At 39.3% G+C, this 19,082-nt stretch overlaps 2 protein-coding genes and 1 long non-coding RNA gene across 4 annotated transcripts in view; 1 reads left to right on the top strand and 2 right to left on the bottom strand.

Annotated features, from left to right (window-relative positions):
- LOC105467456 (solute carrier family 18 member A2) overlaps nt 1-10,851 on the top strand; it is a 39,345-nt gene extending 28,494 nt beyond the window's left edge. For both annotated transcript variants that reach the window (XM_011717077.2, XM_011717074.3), the window contains 3 exons: nt 1,109-1,228; nt 1,369-1,502; nt 8,482-10,851. In XM_011717077.2, the coding sequence (XP_011715379.1) occupies nt 1,109-1,228; nt 1,369-1,502; nt 8,482-8,586 (359 nt within the window). In that variant the 3' untranslated portion in view covers nt 8,587-10,851. The remainder of the gene's footprint in view (nt 1-1,108; nt 1,229-1,368; nt 1,503-8,481) is intronic.
- On the bottom strand, nt 1,348-6,499 carry LOC139356175 (uncharacterized). Its single transcript, XR_011607613.1, has 3 exons — nt 4,297-6,499; nt 3,293-3,622; nt 1,348-1,482 (listed from the first exon to the last, which is right to left on the bottom strand). It is a non-coding gene; the product is annotated as an uncharacterized lncRNA (long non-coding RNA).
- Nucleotides 10,852-14,451: 3,600 nt separating the features above from the next.
- Nucleotides 14,452-19,082, bottom strand: part of LOC105467475 (PDZ domain containing 8) — a 102,495-nt gene continuing 97,864 nt past the window's right edge. Inside the window, exon 5 of the mRNA XM_011717092.3 lies at nt 14,452-16,827. Coding sequence (XP_011715394.1) covers nt 14,624-16,827 — 2,204 coding nt within the window. The 3' untranslated portion in view covers nt 14,452-14,623. The remainder of the gene's footprint in view (nt 16,828-19,082) is intronic.

Genomic DNA, 19,082 nt, shown 5'->3' with positions numbered 1-19,082 from the left:
TGTATGCATGTGTGTCTGTGTCTGTGTTGTATGAGTATGTGTGTGTTGTGTATGTGTGTGAACTGAAAGAAGCTAAAACACACATACACACACATACAACACACACATACACATTCATACAACACACACACACTGACACAGTCATACACACATACATACAACCCCACATAAACATACACATACACACAAATATACATGCACACATAGGCATGCATACATACACACACACAGATACACATACACCCACCCACATACACATACACGCACACCTACACGCATACATACACATACACACAGACACACATACACAAATACAAGTACATACACACATACACACATACACATACATACACAGATACATATATACACATAAACACATACACATAGACATGCAAACACATACATACATACATATATACATATACATACATACACATAAATACACACACACACACATACACACAGACATATACCCCAGCAACAATCACGACCAGCATTAGAAGCTCATCTCTTGAATAGTGGGGAGCAGGTAGTGTAAAGAGGGTGTGTGTTCAGAGTTCCTGGCTCACACTCCCCGGGATCAGTGAGTGTGGTCAAGCCTCACCTGTCTGAATATTGGTTTCCTCATCTGTAAAATGGGGATGCTCATGATTGGCTGCTGTGAGCCAGTGTCTGTGAACACACTGGCAGGGACTCAGAGGTTGGTGCCCTCCCCTCCACATGTGTCAGTGGCAGGCAGATGAGGAAAATTTCTTTCATTGAAATGGTGCTTGCTGCTTCCTAATATGTACAAGTGCTGGGGATATGGGTGAACAAAACCAACAGAAGAGTTAGGCATTTAGCAAAGAATTGAAGAATGAATGACAATTGAGATGACGCTGTGAGAGAACATCTGTGTGCGAGGGGAACCTGACCTCCTCTGGGGGGTCAGAAAAGGCTTCCTTTGTTCTTTCTACTCAAAGATTAGTATCACCCCAAGACTTGCAGGTGGCGATGACAGAAGGGGAAGAGCTGGCAGGGTTGTGAGTTTAAGGCACAGTTCCTGATATTCAGCCCATTTTGGGTTTACATCTGTTTGCTATACACTGTGTTCCCTGACTGTCCTCAGGAATGGTGGATTCGTCAATGATGCCCATCATGGGCTACCTCGTCGACCTGCGGCACGTGTCCGTCTATGGGAGTGTGTATGCCATTGCAGATGTGGCATTTTGTATGGGGTATGCTATAGGTAAGGACATTGACTTTTCATAACAACCTTTTCCCTCAATACACAACGGATAATGTCTACTAAAATTATTTAAATCTTTGCATCTTTCAGTCTACAAGACATTTGGAAAGAACTTTATCTAATTCTCTGTTTTCTGAAAGGTCCTTCTGCTGGTGGTGCTATTGCAAAGGCAATTGGATTTCCATGGCTCATGACAATTATTGGGATCATTGATATTCTTTTTGCCCCTCTCTGCTTTTTTCTTCGAAGTCCACCTGCCAAAGAAGAAAAAATGGTAAGAAAAATGTAGGATGCAGTGAGCATTTCTTGGTAATTTTAGCATGGCCTTCCTGATAGCTTCCTCGTGGTTTCATTCTAAAGCCTCCAAACAAAAATGGTGAGAATTCCTTTTTAGTTTGTACCACATAGAGCAGTTACTTCTTTTATTTTGTTATTACTGTGAGAGTTATTTCTTTCAAGCTTATGTTTATAAACTGGGAGAATGAAATTATTTTTGTACATAGATGAGCATCAGTGTTGCTCTTTTGTTGACCAAGCATAAACCTAGAATCATTCAATTTGATTTTCTATGGTTCTTGAACATCTTGGACACAATCTTTCTGCCTCCTGTACTCATGCCCAGGGTTAGCCATTTGTGGTGCTGTTGCTTTTCTCATAACCCTTACAGCATTCAGTAATAGTAGCTGTCTTGTCTTTACTGTATGTAGGATTTTGGAGATGATTTTACGATTTTTATGGAAAAATCATTGTGTGTGCACTTTGGGGTATATGTGAACACACAGAACCATTTAATTTATAACTTTTATGACCAAAATTACAGCCATAGGCAAGATGTAGAGTATAAAGCATCCCTCTTTTGAAAAAGTTCAAATTAATTGATTCAAAATTTGAATTTTGAAATGCGTGAGTCATTTTAACCTTTCTAAGGTATTTACCTTACCCAGCAAGGAGAAGCTCAGTGTTTCTGATCATCTTTCTTATCTGGCGTTGCCAGTTTTTAAAAGAGCAAATGCTGATAGGTACTTGTCCAGGGGAAAGGAGAGTGTCTTGGATTAAGGATGAATGAGGTGAACAAGAGGACATGCATTTTTGTGTTTGTGAATAGATGTGAGGTTTGTTTGTAATGTTCTCTTGGAAGTACATCAGAAAGTCTTTCTGACAGTGGAACTGAATGCATCTTAATGCTTTGGCATTTCCTGAACTGCCCTTTGATGGTTTTCCCCAAAAGGAGATTTAAAGACAAACCTTAAAATAAGGTTATGTGCAGCCTGTGTTTGTCTTGGGTGTTTTTTTACATTCGTTAATTCATTCCACATATTTTAAAGTATATCAAGCACTGGGCACTGGCCTTGTGCCCTTTATTTTAAATAGGATTTAACTAGACACTTTTGAGTAATGCATGGCCCATCTGACTCATGGAAAAGGTATGGAAGGTGCTGTGGAAATAACTCAGGAGCCATCCCCTTGTCCTTCCTTCCGCTTGCTTAGATGCTTCCCCAGCTCTGAAAGCCACATCACTTTCTCAGACCTGTCTTAGAAAACACCTGCTTTCCAGCTTGGGTGTGTAAATTCCAGATGCATCTTTGCTTGGCTGACCCTAGCACAATACCTTGCTCAAATGGAGTCAGAAAATTCTCAGCACAACTGCAAACTGCCATTCTGTTGCCACGGTATCAGTTTAAGGTTGAATGGAGGTTACGCTCAATGTTTTTGACCAAAAAAAAAGTAGATATGTGTGTGTATGTGTGTGTGTGCGCGTGTATAAAATCACCTACAAATCCTCCTGTAGCCCAGGAGACTGAAGACTCCTGGGAGATAGTTAGGGCTAGCGTGGACCTGGGAGCCAAACTGGCCCCACCATGTAGAGGCTTATGAGTCTTGGTTTCCTTCTCTGTTGCATGGAAAAATGATAACGTCTACCTCATAGGATTGTGAGGATTAAATGGAAGAATCCCAACAGAGTGATTGGCCCTGTGGCTCAAAAAGTGTGTTCCTATTTCCAATATCACCCAAATCTTTCCTGCTTATCTGACTCTCTGGCTTCCCCTGTCAGTCCAGCAATACCTGAATTTTCTCTCTTTTTCCTCCTCTGTGATGTGAGAGTTTCCTTTTGCTATACAGACTCCAAAACAGATGAATGGGCTCCCCTTTTCAAGCCGGCCAACATCAGTGGCTGTTGTGATGTCCGTTTGCGAACGGCAGCCTGATGGCTTATCTGTGGCCTTGGGAAATGAATGAGGTCAGAGGACGAGCAGGGAAGGTGCTTGCCCAGCCACTGTGTTCCGCAGAAGGACTAGCAGAAGGCAGGCCTCAATACCCCTCCTCTTTCCCAATTTAAACGAATACTTTAGTTCATTTTTTAAAAAAATGCTGAAGGAAGTGGAAGAGACGGTCCTGAAAGGCAAAACAGTAAGAATTATAGGTTTCCAGAAAGCCACTTTCACTGCAAGATGTTACAATCCTTAATAAGCACCTAGCAAGATAAATCATTAAAAACTTGAGAAGGCTTGCGTCTCGCTGCCCATCAATGATGCCCGTAATTGAAGGCATCACGTCGGATGCCATTCGACTGGCCTAATGGTGACATTTGAGAGTGGTGACTAGCAGCTGCTGCCTACTCATTGTGTAAGCAGAGCAGGAAGTCAGCGGTGGCGGCCGACAGCACCTAATGATAAGGGCAGGACAGCAGTGTGTGAGGGAGGAGGAAGAATCAATGACCAGGCAGTTGAGAAACCCCAGAGCAGACAAGTGCTGGCATTCAGGATGAGCAGTTGCCAAATGCTGGGGGATGTGAGGGCCAGAAGGCATATGACCCTTAGCAAATCATTCTTCCATTAGACAGCATCCTTATAACAAGGTGTTTGGACTTAAGCTGTTTTATATTGTAAGGTATAATGCTGTTTTAATGGATCACCAGGGATAGAATCATGAACTAGTTTATGAGCATGTGAGTTTGTCTTCCATTTGGTTTACTGGATTTCCATTTTTTATAATCAGCATTATCAGTATAGGTGGAGAAAAAAACCTGTTACTCAAGTCCCTCTGCATACAGGAAATATCAACATTACCATTTGAGGAAAATTGTGTTATAAGACAGTTACATGGTAGCGCTTCACTCTCAAAGTTCCCAGTTGAGAAGAGCTGTGTTGTGGATTTTTTTTTTTCCAGGTTGAAGAATTATTTTTAAAGACAAGGCACGCTTCTTAATTTTACTCTTGAAGTTTCTAATTGTTGCTAAGACAAGAAATTAGGTGGTTTGAGGAGTGCAGCTTTCTTTTCCTGGATGGCTCTGATAGTTGTTCCATAAAGCCCTTCCAGCAACAGCTCTGTTTTCTGGATGCCATGGGTGGGGCAAGGATGGGGTAGCCGGAGGCTGCTGAGATAGACCACATTCTGCATGTTATAAGTTGTTTATAGAATTTGGCCCTTTGCAGGCATTTAAATAGTGGGTGCAAAACCATCATTGCTTTTCTAGTTATGTTAAAGAGAATAAAACTTGCCTACTCAGAAGGCCCGGTACCTATCAAAATCTCAAAGACTGGCACTCTTATCTTTTAATGCTTTTATGGATTCACTACCCCAGCTTTGTATTACTTTTACTTTTCATTTGGTCCACCATGTTTGTTTGTTTGTTTGTTTTTACCACTTAGGAGATCCTAACTCATGAAAGGGGCATTTGGAGGGGCTGGGGCTCACCTCTCAGTAAGTGGGCTTTGTTCTGAATTCAAATGCCAATCCCCTCCTATTGATTTTCTCTTCGGTTGCGAGTCAAACACACCTTCCTCACCACAGCAGTGTGTGGAGAGCAGGTTTAATTTACCTGCCTGCATTGCGGCCACCCTGCTTGTTCCCCGGGCACCTGACTGACCCGCTTGATGCTGTTCATGCCTTTCTTCATGGCACTTTTGAAACATTACATGCCACCTGGCTTATTTGTGTATACTTTTTTTTAAAAGTACAATTATTGCACAATAAATCTTTCAAGAGAGGTTTGGAAGCCAGCGAGCTAGGTTTTAAAGGCTACAGAACGTTTAAAGGAAGAAAACTTTACCTGAAACAGGCTGTTAATATGGTTTGGGTGAATTGACAAATGCTGGTCAGTTAAGTCTGCATGATGCCAAATAATTGGTCTGACTGAACTGCTTTTCCTGCAGTGCAGTTTTTTTGTTGTGTTCATATCATGTGCCCAGTCCTAGGTTCCGGGGTCCTTAAAATGACATATTTATACATTCAGGTCTAATGTGGATGAGCCAAGAGATGGAAGGCAATTAGGAATAAGGTAGTGATGACCATTCTTTATAAGGTGACCTGCCTGCCTGGGGGCCATGCAAGGATCGAGGCCCCATGCCCTGCATTCCAGTTGGGTGTCCCAACTGGTATTTCACGGTGCCTCCTCAGCAGACGTCTGTGGTGGCCAGGGTGGCTTGCTTAGTGTCCTGCTTGGTAAATAACTCATGTTTTACTCATTGCCACCTCCCTTGCTGTCCAAATCTTTTCCATCTTTCAAAGTTTACCTCAACTCCCGCCTCTACAGGATAGCTTTCCCTGGGCACTGAATCAGAAGTGAGCACTCCACCCGGGACCCTGGAGTCCCTGTTCTTGCCCGTGCAGGGAGGTAACTAAGATGCTGGGATAGGACCTTAAGGGCACTGACATGCAACACCTCATAGGTGTTCCGTCAGCTGCTGTCAGCCAGATGACAGTGCTATAGTCTTAGATAATGCCATGTAACTAGGGCAGTGTTTCTCAAAGTTTGTTGACACCATTGTCACGAGAGGACCATTGTCAAATTTCATGTTTTAACCTGCTCCATCTCTCCACCCCTACATTTCCTCGAGAATCATTAATCTTGGGGTGATGAGACATCTATTGTTAGGGGGGTTAAACCTTTGTGTTACGTGGGGAGAACGGTCCTGGTGTACCAAGTCTAGTGCCGCCATTATTTTAAAAATTGAGCTCTTTATTGAACACAAGTATCAATTCACTTGGCAAGCAGCATAAAAAGAAACAGTTAAGTTAGAAGCTGGCCGGGCGCGGCCTGTAATCCCAGCACTTTGGGAGGCCGAGACGGGCGGATCACGAGGTCAGGAGATCGAGACCATCCTGGCTAACACGGTGAAACCCTGTCTCTACTAAAAAATACAAAAAACTAGCCGGGTGAGGTGGCGGGCGCCTGTAGTCCCAGCTACTCAGGAGGCTGAGGCAGGAGAATGGCGTGAACCCGGGAGGCGGAGCTTGCAGTGAGCTGAGATCCGGCCACAGCACTCCAGCCTGGGAGACAGAGCGAGACTCCGTCTCAAAAAAAAAAAAAAAAAAAAAAAAGTTAGAAGCTGACAGGTTGAGCTGGCAGCCTAACTTAGAGGGTCAAGGAAGTCCTTATCTTCACATGTTACACAGATCACTGGAGAATGTCTGGGAAATGATAAATGGGTTAAGCACTGAGTGGAGTCTTATCTGGGGACAAGAGCTGGGAGTAATAGCTAACAGACAAGATGGGTTGCAATAGGCCAACATCAGATACATTTTTATCTATTTAGATTTGCAAACTGCAAAAAGAAAATATTGGGGGAGTAGTTCACATGGAGAGAAACTCAAGACATACCTGATAATTCATTTTAGTTGCACATGACGCCCCCTTGCTGTCCTCTGTGCTCGTCTTAACTACCATGGAGTGCTGCGACTCCTGTCTGCCCCATCCTAGCTGTACACCCCTCGGTCAAATTCTTTAACTGCTCCGTGCCTGTTTTCTCACCTCCCACAGAGGGTTATTGTGATGCATTTTCTCTAAAATGCTTAGCATGCTCTTGGCATGATAAATGCCAGCTGTGTTATCAAATATAAGCAAATACTTATTTGACAATCTGGTTTGAAAGCAGAGCAGCACGTTTTTGTCACAGTTTTTAAATTTTCAGTAACAATAAAGGAGGGCATGAGAGTTTCATGCTCATAAGGAGGATTTTTAAAAAATCATATATTTAAGCTAGAGGACAGCTAGGATTGGGGAGAGGTGGTCTGAAAATCACATGTGTGAAAAAAGAATAGCTCTAGCATGTTTTGCCTGAGAAAAAATCTAACGGGCCATGATAATATGGTCTTAAAAGATTGGGGGCCAGGCATGGTCACTTGCACCTGTAATCCTACCACTTTGGGAAGTTGAGGCAGGAAGATCACTTGAGCCCAGGAGTTTGAGCAACCTGGGCAATATAGTGAGATCTCATCCCTACCAAAAAAAAAAAAAAAAAAATTGAAAATTAGCCAGGCTTGGTGGCATATGCATGTAGTCACAGCTACTCAGGAGTCTGAGGTGGAAAGATGGCTTGAGTCCGGGAAGCAGCAGTGAGCTGAGATTGCACCAGTGCACTATGGCATGAGTGAGACTCTGTCTCAAAACAACAACAAAAGATTGTAAGGGCAGCCTGTGAACATATCAGAACTGGCCGGGTGCAGTGGCTCATGTCTGTAGTCCCAGCACTTTGGGAGGCTGAGGAGGGGGATCACTTGAAGTCAGGAGTCTAAGACCAGCCTGGCCAACATGGTGAAACCCTGTCTCTACTAGAAATACAAAACAAGTAGCTGGGCGTGATGGTGCACACCTGTAATATCAGCTACTTAGGAGGCTGAGGTGGGAGGATTGCTTGAACCCAGGAGGTGGAGGTTGCAGTGAGCCAAGATCATAACACCACGATCCAGCCTGGCTGATGAAGCAAGACTTCGTTTCAAACAAAAAAAGAAAAAAAAGAAAAAGATAACAGAACCAGATTCATGAATGCAAACAATGGAAACGGGTTGTAGTCCAGACTTAGGTACATTTCTCACACGTGAGGGCTTCTTTCATTAAGGAGAGAGCAAATCTTTTCAAGGTGTGTTGCCACAATGATGTCTGTAAACAGAAGTTGGACTGGGTGACCTCCAGGATCCCCATTCCCCAATTCCAAGATTCTAAGTATAACAAACCTAACCTGCCTATCCCTTGCTTCATGGAGTATAAGTTCCCACAGTGGACTTATGGCCCCTGACAGATATAATGAAAATACTGCAGGGACCACTTCTGCTGTCTCCAATTGCCTGGAATTTTTAGAGTGTAGAACTACAGGTCTTTTAGGTCAGGCGTCTGGCGATTGCTCCAAATGACTGGTTAATAGCAAGTAATACTACATAGCTTTCAAATTAATAATCCTTAAAAACAGTAGGTTAAAACCATCTTATCTTTATGAAACAAGAAGTTAATATACTTGCACTTTGCTCTCTTTTAGGCTATTCTCATGGATCACAACTGCCCTATTAAAACAAAAATGTACACTCAGAATAATATCCAGTCCTATCCAATAGGTGATGATGAAGAATCTGAAAGTGACTGAGACCCTCAAAAATCGTCCAAGTGTTTAATTGTATAAAACAGTGTTTCCAGTGACACGACTCATCCAGAACTGTCTTAGTCATACCATCCATCCCTGGTGAAAGAGTAAAACCAAAGGTTATTATTTCTTTTCCATGGTTATGGTCGATTGCCAACAGCCTTATAAAGAAAAAGAAGCTTTTCTAGGGGTTTGTATAAATAGTGTTGAAACTTTATTTTATGTATTTGATTTTATTAAATATCATACAATATATTTTGATGAAATAGGTATTGTGTAAATCTATAAATATTTGAATCCAAACCAAATATAATTTTTTAACTTACATTAGCAAACATTTGGGCAAAAATCATATTGGTAATGAGTGTTTAAAATTAAAGCACACATTATCTCTGAGACTCTTCTAACAAAGAGAAACTAGAATGAAGTCTGAAAAACAGAATCAAGTAAGACAGCAAGTTATATAGTGACACTGCATGAGTGTTATTTAACTTGTAGTTACTATCAATATATTTATGAGTTACAGAGCTAGTTCTCTCAAGTGTAGAGGACAAGAACTTGTGTCAGTTATCTTTTGAATCCATCTTAGCTGGCGTTAGTTTCCTATGTAATCACCTACCTAGAAGAGTTGTAAATTGTATGTTAACACGTTATCTGGTTGGCAGCAGACACTAAAGCCAAGAAGGGAAAAATAGTAAATGTTCTGAAAGCAGAGAAAAGCAACCAAACATATTGTTATGAACTAAAAGCTTTCCCTTTAAGATGCATACTTGATTGTCTTACTGGATGAAAGAAAACTGAGGGTACATGTACCTTACACTGTCAAGGTTGTTTAAACATGATAAGGTTAATCGCCATCTACTTCAAGTTTTAGAAAAAGAAACAAGAGGCTAAAAACAGATGCTCTGACTTCAATATCTGACTATATCTTTGATCTGTTTGCAGATCATCCAAGTGTTTTCTAGGAATATGTTTATTTTAGGTTGTCTGAAACTATGATTTTTTAGATTCCTGAAAGTTGTTCACATCAATGTGAAGACAAGTTTTAAATGAAAATGAGGAATGAAATTATGTCTTGAATCATATATTAAGAAGTAAAAATAATAGTGATCAGGCAGAAAAGAAAAATGGAACATCTAAAAATGTATGTGCTAACTACATCATCCAGTGTTCAGTGTCGTGTATTTTTCTAAGCATGACAACATTGATGTGCCTTTTCAGTGTAACAGCAAATACTGTTAGTGAACATTGTCAATTTATGTCGTTTTGTTAAGAGATACGACTGGAGTGTGCAGTGTGGAATGTCTCTAATAATAGTTAATCCTGCAGTTCTATAATCATAAACAAAAATTACTTAGTTTTGTTAAGCTAAGATTGTGTTTGTGTTAACTTGGACATCAAGGAGCAAAGAACTTTAGAACAAAGACTCCTCAATCTTGTGACTTTCTTATTCTCTAGGAAAGTAACACTTCCTTTGTTTCATGAAGCTTTTCTGTGGGGCTTAGATTATTTCAAGTCTGGTTTCCAACTGCAGTGCGTTTGAAGCAAACAAACTTCCAAGTCGCTTATTTGGCATTGGTCAACTTGGCCAAGTCTGCTACTTTGGAAGATGGCTCTGGAGGAAATTCTCATGTGGCTAAAAAGGCAGGCTAGTTTCTTACTTCTACAGGGGTAGAGCCTTAAAAAAGAACGTGTTACAAATTGATTCTCTTTGAGGGTTTCTGGTTCTCCCTGCCCCCAATACCGTATACTTTATTGCAATTTTATTTTTGCCTTCATGGCTCTGTCTCTTTCTGCAAGAAGGCCTGGCAAAGGTATGCCTGCTGTTGGTCCTTCAAGATAAGATAAAATATAAATAAAACCTTCAGAACTGCTTTGGGAGCAAAAGATAGGTTGTACTTGGGGAAAAAAATTATAAGTCATAGAATAGAATATGACTAATATTCTTGGTTAGCAAGACTGAAAAGTTTTTTTTTTTAAATGTACGTACAAGAACAAATAACATACAGTTCTCTGAACATTTATTTTTTGAAGAGAGGTTTTTATGTTCGTACCTGGTAATACAGATACAAAAACCTGAATGAGGTAGCAATGAATATTCAGCTGTTTGACTGCTAAGTGCATCTGTCCATATTTTACCAAGTTTACTTAATAAATCTTCTGAATCATGTTTTGTGCCTGTTTGTATTCCTTTATAAACCAAATGTTGTTGGAATAAAATACATAAGGTATCATTTTGACTGTGGATATTTAATTAGAAACTATTCTTCTGTGCTTGTAGGAATCAGGTAAAAGCCACTCCGGGTTAGCTTGACCATACTTTTTTGGCTTCCCACAATTTATTTTAAATTGAGATATGTAATTAGACACATTCAATGTGGAAAAAAACCAGTAAGTTATCCTTGCATCTATAAACACTGTTGTCCTGTTGGTTGTCAACAAATAACCATACCTGATGAAAATAGCTGTAATATCCACCCGTTTGACATAAACCCAGGGGAGTTCCGTAAAACCCTTGAAATCTGATACATTTTGAATGGTGTGCCAATGGGTATCTTCCTGTGGTGAAAGTCCACATCTTTAATCAGATCTTAAAAGGGGATCTATGGCCCAAAAGGAATTAGGGGAACCTCTCCCCTTTTTTTTGGTAAGAAAAGCTGTTATGTCAATTTGGAAGTTAAGGAATATTTTTAAAAGTAGGTATTTAAAATTTATTCACTTTTAGGGAACTTAAGATTTTATTATTTATCTTATTAGTAAGAGCCAAATATTTCCAAATTGCTTTAAAAAAATTAAGCTATACATTTAGAACTTGATAGTACCCCTCAAAATTTTTAGGTTTGTGTTTTCTCCTCCCAGCATCACAAAATAGCCACTTATTTCAAGTACTTCTGATATTGAATGTAAAGCTTGATATGAAGAAATATAGCCTATTATGATTGCTATGCTAAAATGTTGCTCAGTTTGTCTAAACCATTCATTCAGCTAACACTAACGTAGAAAATGTTTAAAGTCTAATTACTAATACATAGCCAAAGAAAACCCATAAACTTGATAATCCATAAGGAAACAATAGTAAAAAAATGTTTTGGGGCAGTCTGCAAAACAGCAATTTTGTTTAGGAAAAGTGGACTTTGTTATGCTTTTCTGCATGGCCAAATTATACCATAAGATAATTCCACAGAGATGCAGCAATCACCTTTTTTAAAGATGTCATTAAATGAAGATATTCTTGTTTTCTGTGGTAGTCTTTATTATTATTTTTTAGCTATTGATACATAGCATGGCAGCAAGATTACATCAGTAATGTAATATAATACAGCTTTTTTCATTGAAGCTTTATACCTTACTATACTCTAGGCTATTTGGAGTGTTCCCCTGCTTGCACTAAAGTACAACTATGATGTCTCTACTGCCTCTCCCAGTGAAATATAAAAATATTGCACTACATTACAGATATAGTTTACAAACGTCATTAGCAGCATTACTGAGCTTTCTATAATTGTGGTCTATGTAGTTAAATACTTTTAAAACATGAGTAGATTCTTATAAAACCAAAGTTCTGCATTATTTCAACAGCTCTTTCAAATGCATCAGTTTCAGCAACATGCTTGGGTATCATGAAAACTTCCATGGTTTAATCAGTAAACACCAGCCACTTACAAGTAGTCCACCTTCCAGGTTATCAATGGTAAGTTATTTTTTATAAAATCAGTTGTGGTTACACACTGAGCAGACTGCTTCAAGTGTAAGTTACAGAACAATACTTTAGCTTTCAGGGAATCTGGTGTGTAAATTCTTCTATAGCAGTGTTCTTTTAAAATAAGATCATGTGGCCGGGCGCAGTGGCTCACGCCTGTAATCCCAGCACTTTGGGAGGCCGAGGTGGGTGGATTACGAGGTCAGGAGATCGAGACCATCCTGGCTAACACGGTGAAACCCCGTCTCTACTAAAAATACAAAAAATTAGCCGCAACTGTAGTCCCAGCCACTCGGGAGGCTGAGGCAGGAGAATGGCGTGAACCCGGGAGGCGGAGCTTGCAGTGAGCCGAGATCATGCCACTGCACTCCAGCCTGGGAGACAGCGAGACTCCATCTCAAAAAAAAAAAAAAAAAAAAAAAAAGAAAGAAAGAAAAAGAGATCACGCTTAAATAAGTAATGAAGTATACTGGATGTTTTTGTTATAAACTTGGCTAAGAAAGGTATTTAGTACCTGAAATTTTTACTTCCTAAAGTAACAAAAGGCATAAGACTTGGCTATTGATTTTTAAAGTGGAATAACTTTTCTACCCTCAAAAATGTCTTTCTCACTCATATAAATAATGCCTTTTACTTGTATATCTTTTTACTGTTCAAAGCACTTTTGCAGTTATGCTATTGTTTTCCTCACAACAATACTGTGAGGGAGGGAAAGTATTATTATTCCCATTTTAGAGATGGGTAAACTGTGGGATGGAGTCCTTTTGTAACTGCCTATGTTTGCACAGTTCGTTAATGGAAGGGCTTGAACTTAAACTCTTTTATGGAGTCCTGGACTCTAGACCTGGGCCCCAATCCTTAATATTACACCATGCTTTTTCCTGCCAGCAATAAAAGCTGCTCCATCTAGTTTTAAACTCATGTCAGTTTCACTATATAGCAATCATCATAGCAGTTACCTACACAAGGGACAAACATATACTTGTCTATTTTATAGATATATAACAGACCCAAACTATTAAGGTACCCCAACAGCAGTCAAGCCTACTTGTTTTCCCTCAGTCATGTGTTACTGGAATCCATAAAATGGACCCAGTATGAGTATATCTTCATTTTTAGAGAACTGGTCCCAATTCCTATGTATGAATACTGTCTGTTTTTCTCATTCTTTTCTTAATGAATACTTACTACAGAAGTATTCAGAATGATCACTATTCCTTTACAACTGTGAGATGCCAAAGCAATAAGTATATTTTGCATGATTCCTTTCCTTCACAGAATACTCCTACATTAAAATGTTTCTAAAACAAAACCAGCCCAAACTAGTTATCAACACAGTCATTTTAAAAAGAGTCCTACAAAACTTTAAATACCCTTTCACATGCTTTATTTCCTATGGGAGAACTGATAAGGAAAATTATCATAGATGTTTAAACTTTTAATCATGAAATTTAAATTTCCACTTAAAAGGAAAGCATCAATATTTTAAAAGATTATATTTCAAAATGCTATGTTACTGTTTTTCAGTAATTAAGTCTTGTTATCCTCTACAAAATTCTTGACCAACTGCATTCTACATATATTTCCTATTACATTGTCTTTCAGTGTAAGCTCTTCAAATTAATCACCATGTTTACCATACAGCTGCACAAAAGCTTTAGAAAAAAATTTCACAGGAGTATTGAAAGCAAGCAATATATGTAAAAAAGTTTTTTTTTTTTTTTTAACTAAATCAGCATAACAGACTAAAGCTGCAGCATCTGCTTTCATGTTATGTTTGGCAAAAACAAAACAAAAAGCACCCCCAAACCCCCAATATAACAAAAATCTCAAGCAAGTAGAGACGATAAACTTCCTAACACAAAAGAAAGATTCAAAAACCTGTTCCCTCAATGATTGCTGTTGTCAATTTGGGCATGCAGCAAATTTGTTATAACCATGATGGAAATGAAAATATTTTAAGAATCTAGACAGTATTCTATTTAACACTAATTCAAAAACCAAGAGGAAGGAAAATAACACAAGGGGACACTATACATACATAAACATGAAAAGTTAGCTTATATAATTACATAATTAGAAAAGTTAAAAATAAATTAGTAAAAATAAATTCCCAGTATAAACCCAAAAAAGCATAGCTATAAATGCAATCCAAAACAACCAATTAGTAAGCTGGTCATGTTTTTACTGGAAAACAACCTTTTTCATTTTTGTTCTTACACAAGCAGATAACTGGAGAAGCAGGCCAGAGTGCATAAGAGGATTTAAACATGGTTGTATCTGTGGTACTTTAGATGCAACTTTACCCCGTTCATTTGAAAGTTTAAATAGACCTGTCTGCTACACAGACTCGGATGGGCCAAATAAGTCATCTGATATGCTGCTGAATGGCTGAGAGTCTATTAGTTGGCTTATTTCATTATCAAGGTCTTCTTCTGTATCATCTGTGTACTTGCTTATTTTTTTGGAGTGCTGGTCTAAAGACAGACTTTCTAAAGTTTCTATATCTTCAATGCCTGCTCTGTAGTGGATCATAAGAAGTGTTAGAGCTTGTAGCCTTTCACCTGATTTTGCTAAGGCAGCAGAAAGAAGTGATTTTTTCCTTGTATCAGTTGTCTCTTTTTCTTCTCTAACGAGGGAATTATTGTGTTCCAACTCCTGATCAATTTCATTCTGTAGCTTATCCAACATGAACTCTAGTTTCTGGATCCTTTCCTCTGTAGGCAAGCCCCTGTACAGATCACGACCAATTTCTTTAACTGCAATGAAAACACTGTCATCCAGACCACCCTCTTTTCTCACTAACTTTATTCCTGTGCTGTTTCCCCGTTTAGAAGGACTGTTTGGACCACAGACCTCCGTGTCACTGCCTTCGTTGTCTGACGTGTTGGGTGTGTGTTTTGGTGAAGGTTCTACGAGATCAGTTCCTGGTTCAGAAAGGCGAGTTTTAGAGACTTGACGCAAATTTAATAAACGAGAACTAGTATTGATAATATGCCTTGTCAAACCTGTTGTTTTATTGACTGACTTGCTAGCTTCAGCATCAACACGAGGAGGCAGGCCTAAGAGGGTTTCCTGTCCTTCAAGCCTAAGGTTTTTCAGGGTCCTGTCTATTCGCCTATCAGTTGCTCCACAAACAGAAGTCTCAGCTAGACACTTTTCTTGACATTTTTTATGGCAAACATAAGCACAAAACATACACTGGGAAGCTGCTTTAGTCCAAACTTTTTTCTTACAGTAGTCACACCATGTTGGGTTCTGGAACTGAGTATCCTGGAAACTGTGTTTGTTTTCTGTTAAACCCATCTGTCCAACAAATTGCTCCTCTTTAGGGAGAACAGAAACTTCTTCAACCAAATGGGGTTCTTTTTCTTTCTCTACGTTAGTAACTACATGGTGGTCTGATTCTCCTTCTTTCAAATATTTGAAGTGAATAGTAATGTCACCATAGCAAAATTTGTCATTGAATCCCTTTTGCATACTCAGATTACGCAGAGCAGTTCTAGTGACTATTGCCTTAGGTGAGGGGGCTTCCAGTCTCAATTTGGAAAGGTATTCCATGTTTGATGTAGCTAGGCATCCTAAAGCCACATCTTCAAGTTTTAAACTAACATGCCCCAAACAGATGAGACCTCCCAACTTAAAAGGATCCCTGCACCACAATGCAATGTTTAGGTACCTGTGACAGGCTTCTATGTCAAACAAACAGGATGCTCTGGTTCTTGTCCATTTTCCTAGCTTATTACGATAAAGAATTTCTGATGATTCCCATGTTTGATGGTCGTCCGAACTGTCCTTAGTAGGGCAGGAAGTTTCTGAAGTGACATCTTTGGCCACTTCTTGCTTTGCTAAAAATTGCTTAGATGCAGCTGCATCATCTATGGGATCCACATTTTTTGCTTGCTTTTCAGCAGATTTATCTACAAGAGGAGGCGGCGGCACCTTCTCTGGCTTTTCAACAAGAACATCTGGTTCTGCCTGATTTGAAGCATCGGTGGAAGGCAAAGGAACTTTCACTTGTGGTCGTGGTGGCACGGGTGGTTTGAAAGTGGATCCTTGGGTGGGTTTTGACACTTGTGCTGGGTCTGTTATCTCAGAAGTTTTTAGGGGTGGAGGTTTATTTCCATCTTTGGACTGAATTTTTGGTGGTAGTGGGTGACTTCCTACAGCTAATTTACGGTTTAAAACTGGTGATATAGCTCCAAGGGGTTTAATAGAAAGTGTTGTTGGAGTACGTTTGGGACTGTGACTTAATGATTGTGCCTCATCTTTGAACTCATTTTGTGCTCTGACATCACTTGCCAAGTCTTCAAATTCAGAATCCAGCTCTCTGCTTTCAGTATCTACTGTCAACCCGGCAGCTTCCTCTTCGTAACCTGATTGGCATGAGCTTGACAAAAAGTTTTCTTCCAACTGGCCAAAGTTATCTTGCAGCACTGCACCTTGATTACTCTGGCCAACAGGCCTTTCATAGTACACCAGGACTCGGTCACCAGCCTGCTTGATAAGTTTCAATACTTGCAGTGTTGATGTAATTTTCACACCTGGTTTAAGATTTTAAAAGGGAAAACACGTAAATTACTGCAATAGAAATTACATTTGTTAAATATATTTAATTAAATATATATAATTGCCATTACCTCTGGTTATTTAACTAATAGAAGAGTAATAGGAAAACCTCAACAATATCTTATTTGGCTTTTTGATGAATTGGTGTGCTAATTCTCAAACCCTGAATGTGCTGATATCCTGGAGATGTTTATCTTTTCAAACCAGATGATGACATAGGATCCCTAAAAGAGTGCCACGATGCTAATTCCTAATTGCTTTTTATCTCTTCGTAGGTTAGATGACATCTCTCAGTTTGAACTGAAGAAGTGAACAGAGGGAGATCTATTTAAAGGCTTCTATTAATGGCTATATCAGACTTAGGGAAAGCTGTGATTCCACTGAAGGAAATTCTAAAATACTCCAGGGATTACAAGACATATGATGAATGATTCAAATTAAGAGACCAGTGCTTGAAAATAATGTAGCAAAATACTATACTCTGAATAACACTTTTACAGATTCTTTTTATCAACTCTATCCATCACATTCATCTTTTTCAAAACCAGAAAGAACAAGTAAGGGATAAACTGCTTTGAAGTTAAACAAGTTGGTTACTATCTGCATCTGTAATATCTATGTTAAGTTTTGATTTTTCTAATTTTTTAATTGTTACATGTAGTTTAAAATTCGAAAGGTATAAAAAGATGTACAGTAAAAAATATTCTTTCCACTTCTATCTCCCAGACATACTGTCCCTTCCCTGACCTTAGTAGCTTCTAGTGTATTCTTCTATAGATATTCTAGGTGTGTTAGCACTGAAAGGTGCTACTTGTTTCCTGTCACTATTCCCATACTCTCTAAAACAGCACTTGCCCACGCTATCCCTTTATGTAGAACTTAGAGAAAGAATAAGAAGGCTCTTTGTTTTCCAAAGATCTTAGGGCCATCCTAAATAAATCTAAGTAATACCACCCCCTTCTCATAACTTGACTTCAGGGTTCCTCAACCTGTGTCCTCTTACATTAGCTGTCTGGGAAGATCAGCCTTTAGACTCAGTCATCACTTGGAACTTGTCCACATCAAAGATCTTTCATTTTCAATTACTCTCTGATCACAATCTCCTATTTTTCACCTCTTACAATCCTGTCTGCTTACTACTTCTAGGCAACTTCCCGGCCCAATCATTCCTCTTTTCTTCTCATGGTCCTGTTGGTCTCCTGATACCACTTGCTCTTCTATCCAACCCTATGTCTCAAGATTACAGTGATATTCTTACCAATATTTTATTGTCTTGTCCTCGTGTTTTTTGATCCCTAGCTTTACTAGCCCCACTATTGCCCTTTCCTGCTCTTGAGCTTGCCACCTGGATCTGCATGAAGTTAGCCATCCATCTTTGGCAAGGTGTTCAGGGCTGCTTAGCATTCTTTTGATTGGTCTCTAAACAACTAAGTCTCTCAAATATCAGCTGCAAACCTTTCCTGTTTCCCTAGAGTCTACTCTCCCTACTCTCTTTTACTCTGTGGATGATATCACCTTATTTGCCAAAAAGATCAATATGAAGCTACCTTTTTTCCCTACCAATCATTTTTAGTATTATCTTCAGAGGAGAAAGTATCCCTCTATTTGTATACTTACTTTGGATCCAATCCTATCTCCTTCATGACTTTGCTCCATCAATTATCCTTATACTTTTTCTTCCTTCCTGCTTTTTCTTTAAAATTTTTCTTTTTCTTTGTTTCCACAACACTTTACACAATTGGTTCTGATCATCTCTCCTCTAGTTTCTTTTTCTCCACCTATACCACGTGCACCTTATATGCAACTGTTACCAAAGTTTGGCACTAGTTCTCTCACCCTTTTTTGCTTTCTCCCTGGTAAATTACAGCTACTCCAGTAGTTTCAAAAACTATCAACTTTTTCTTTGGTTTCCCTTCTTCACTCTAGTTCTACATTCCCAACTACTGGACTTCACCACCTGGACGTTCCTTTGGGACTAAATTTTCAGCAGAGCTAAAACCTTTCTTTGACTGTCTCTCTGTCCTCACTACTATCAATCAACTTGCCACTCCCAGTTAACTTAATCTGAATCCTAGGGATAGCTGACTCCCTAGAAACATTCAGCTGTCAACTCAAACTTGTGATTTCAGCCCATTTTCCTTCCCTGTTCAGATCCTCCTGATAACTGGCCTTCACTTTAGCAATAAACAGCCCTTTACTGCAATCTCTCACTCAGACCTTCCCTACTTTA

Source organism: Macaca nemestrina, chromosome 9 (assembly GCF_043159975.1).
Source record: "Macaca nemestrina isolate mMacNem1 chromosome 9, mMacNem.hap1, whole genome shotgun sequence".
NCBI classification, from domain to species: domain Eukaryota; kingdom Metazoa; phylum Chordata; class Mammalia; order Primates; family Cercopithecidae; genus Macaca; species Macaca nemestrina.
Note: the sequence above shows the minus strand (reverse complement) of the source record. Positions and strands in the feature narration are given on the sequence as shown.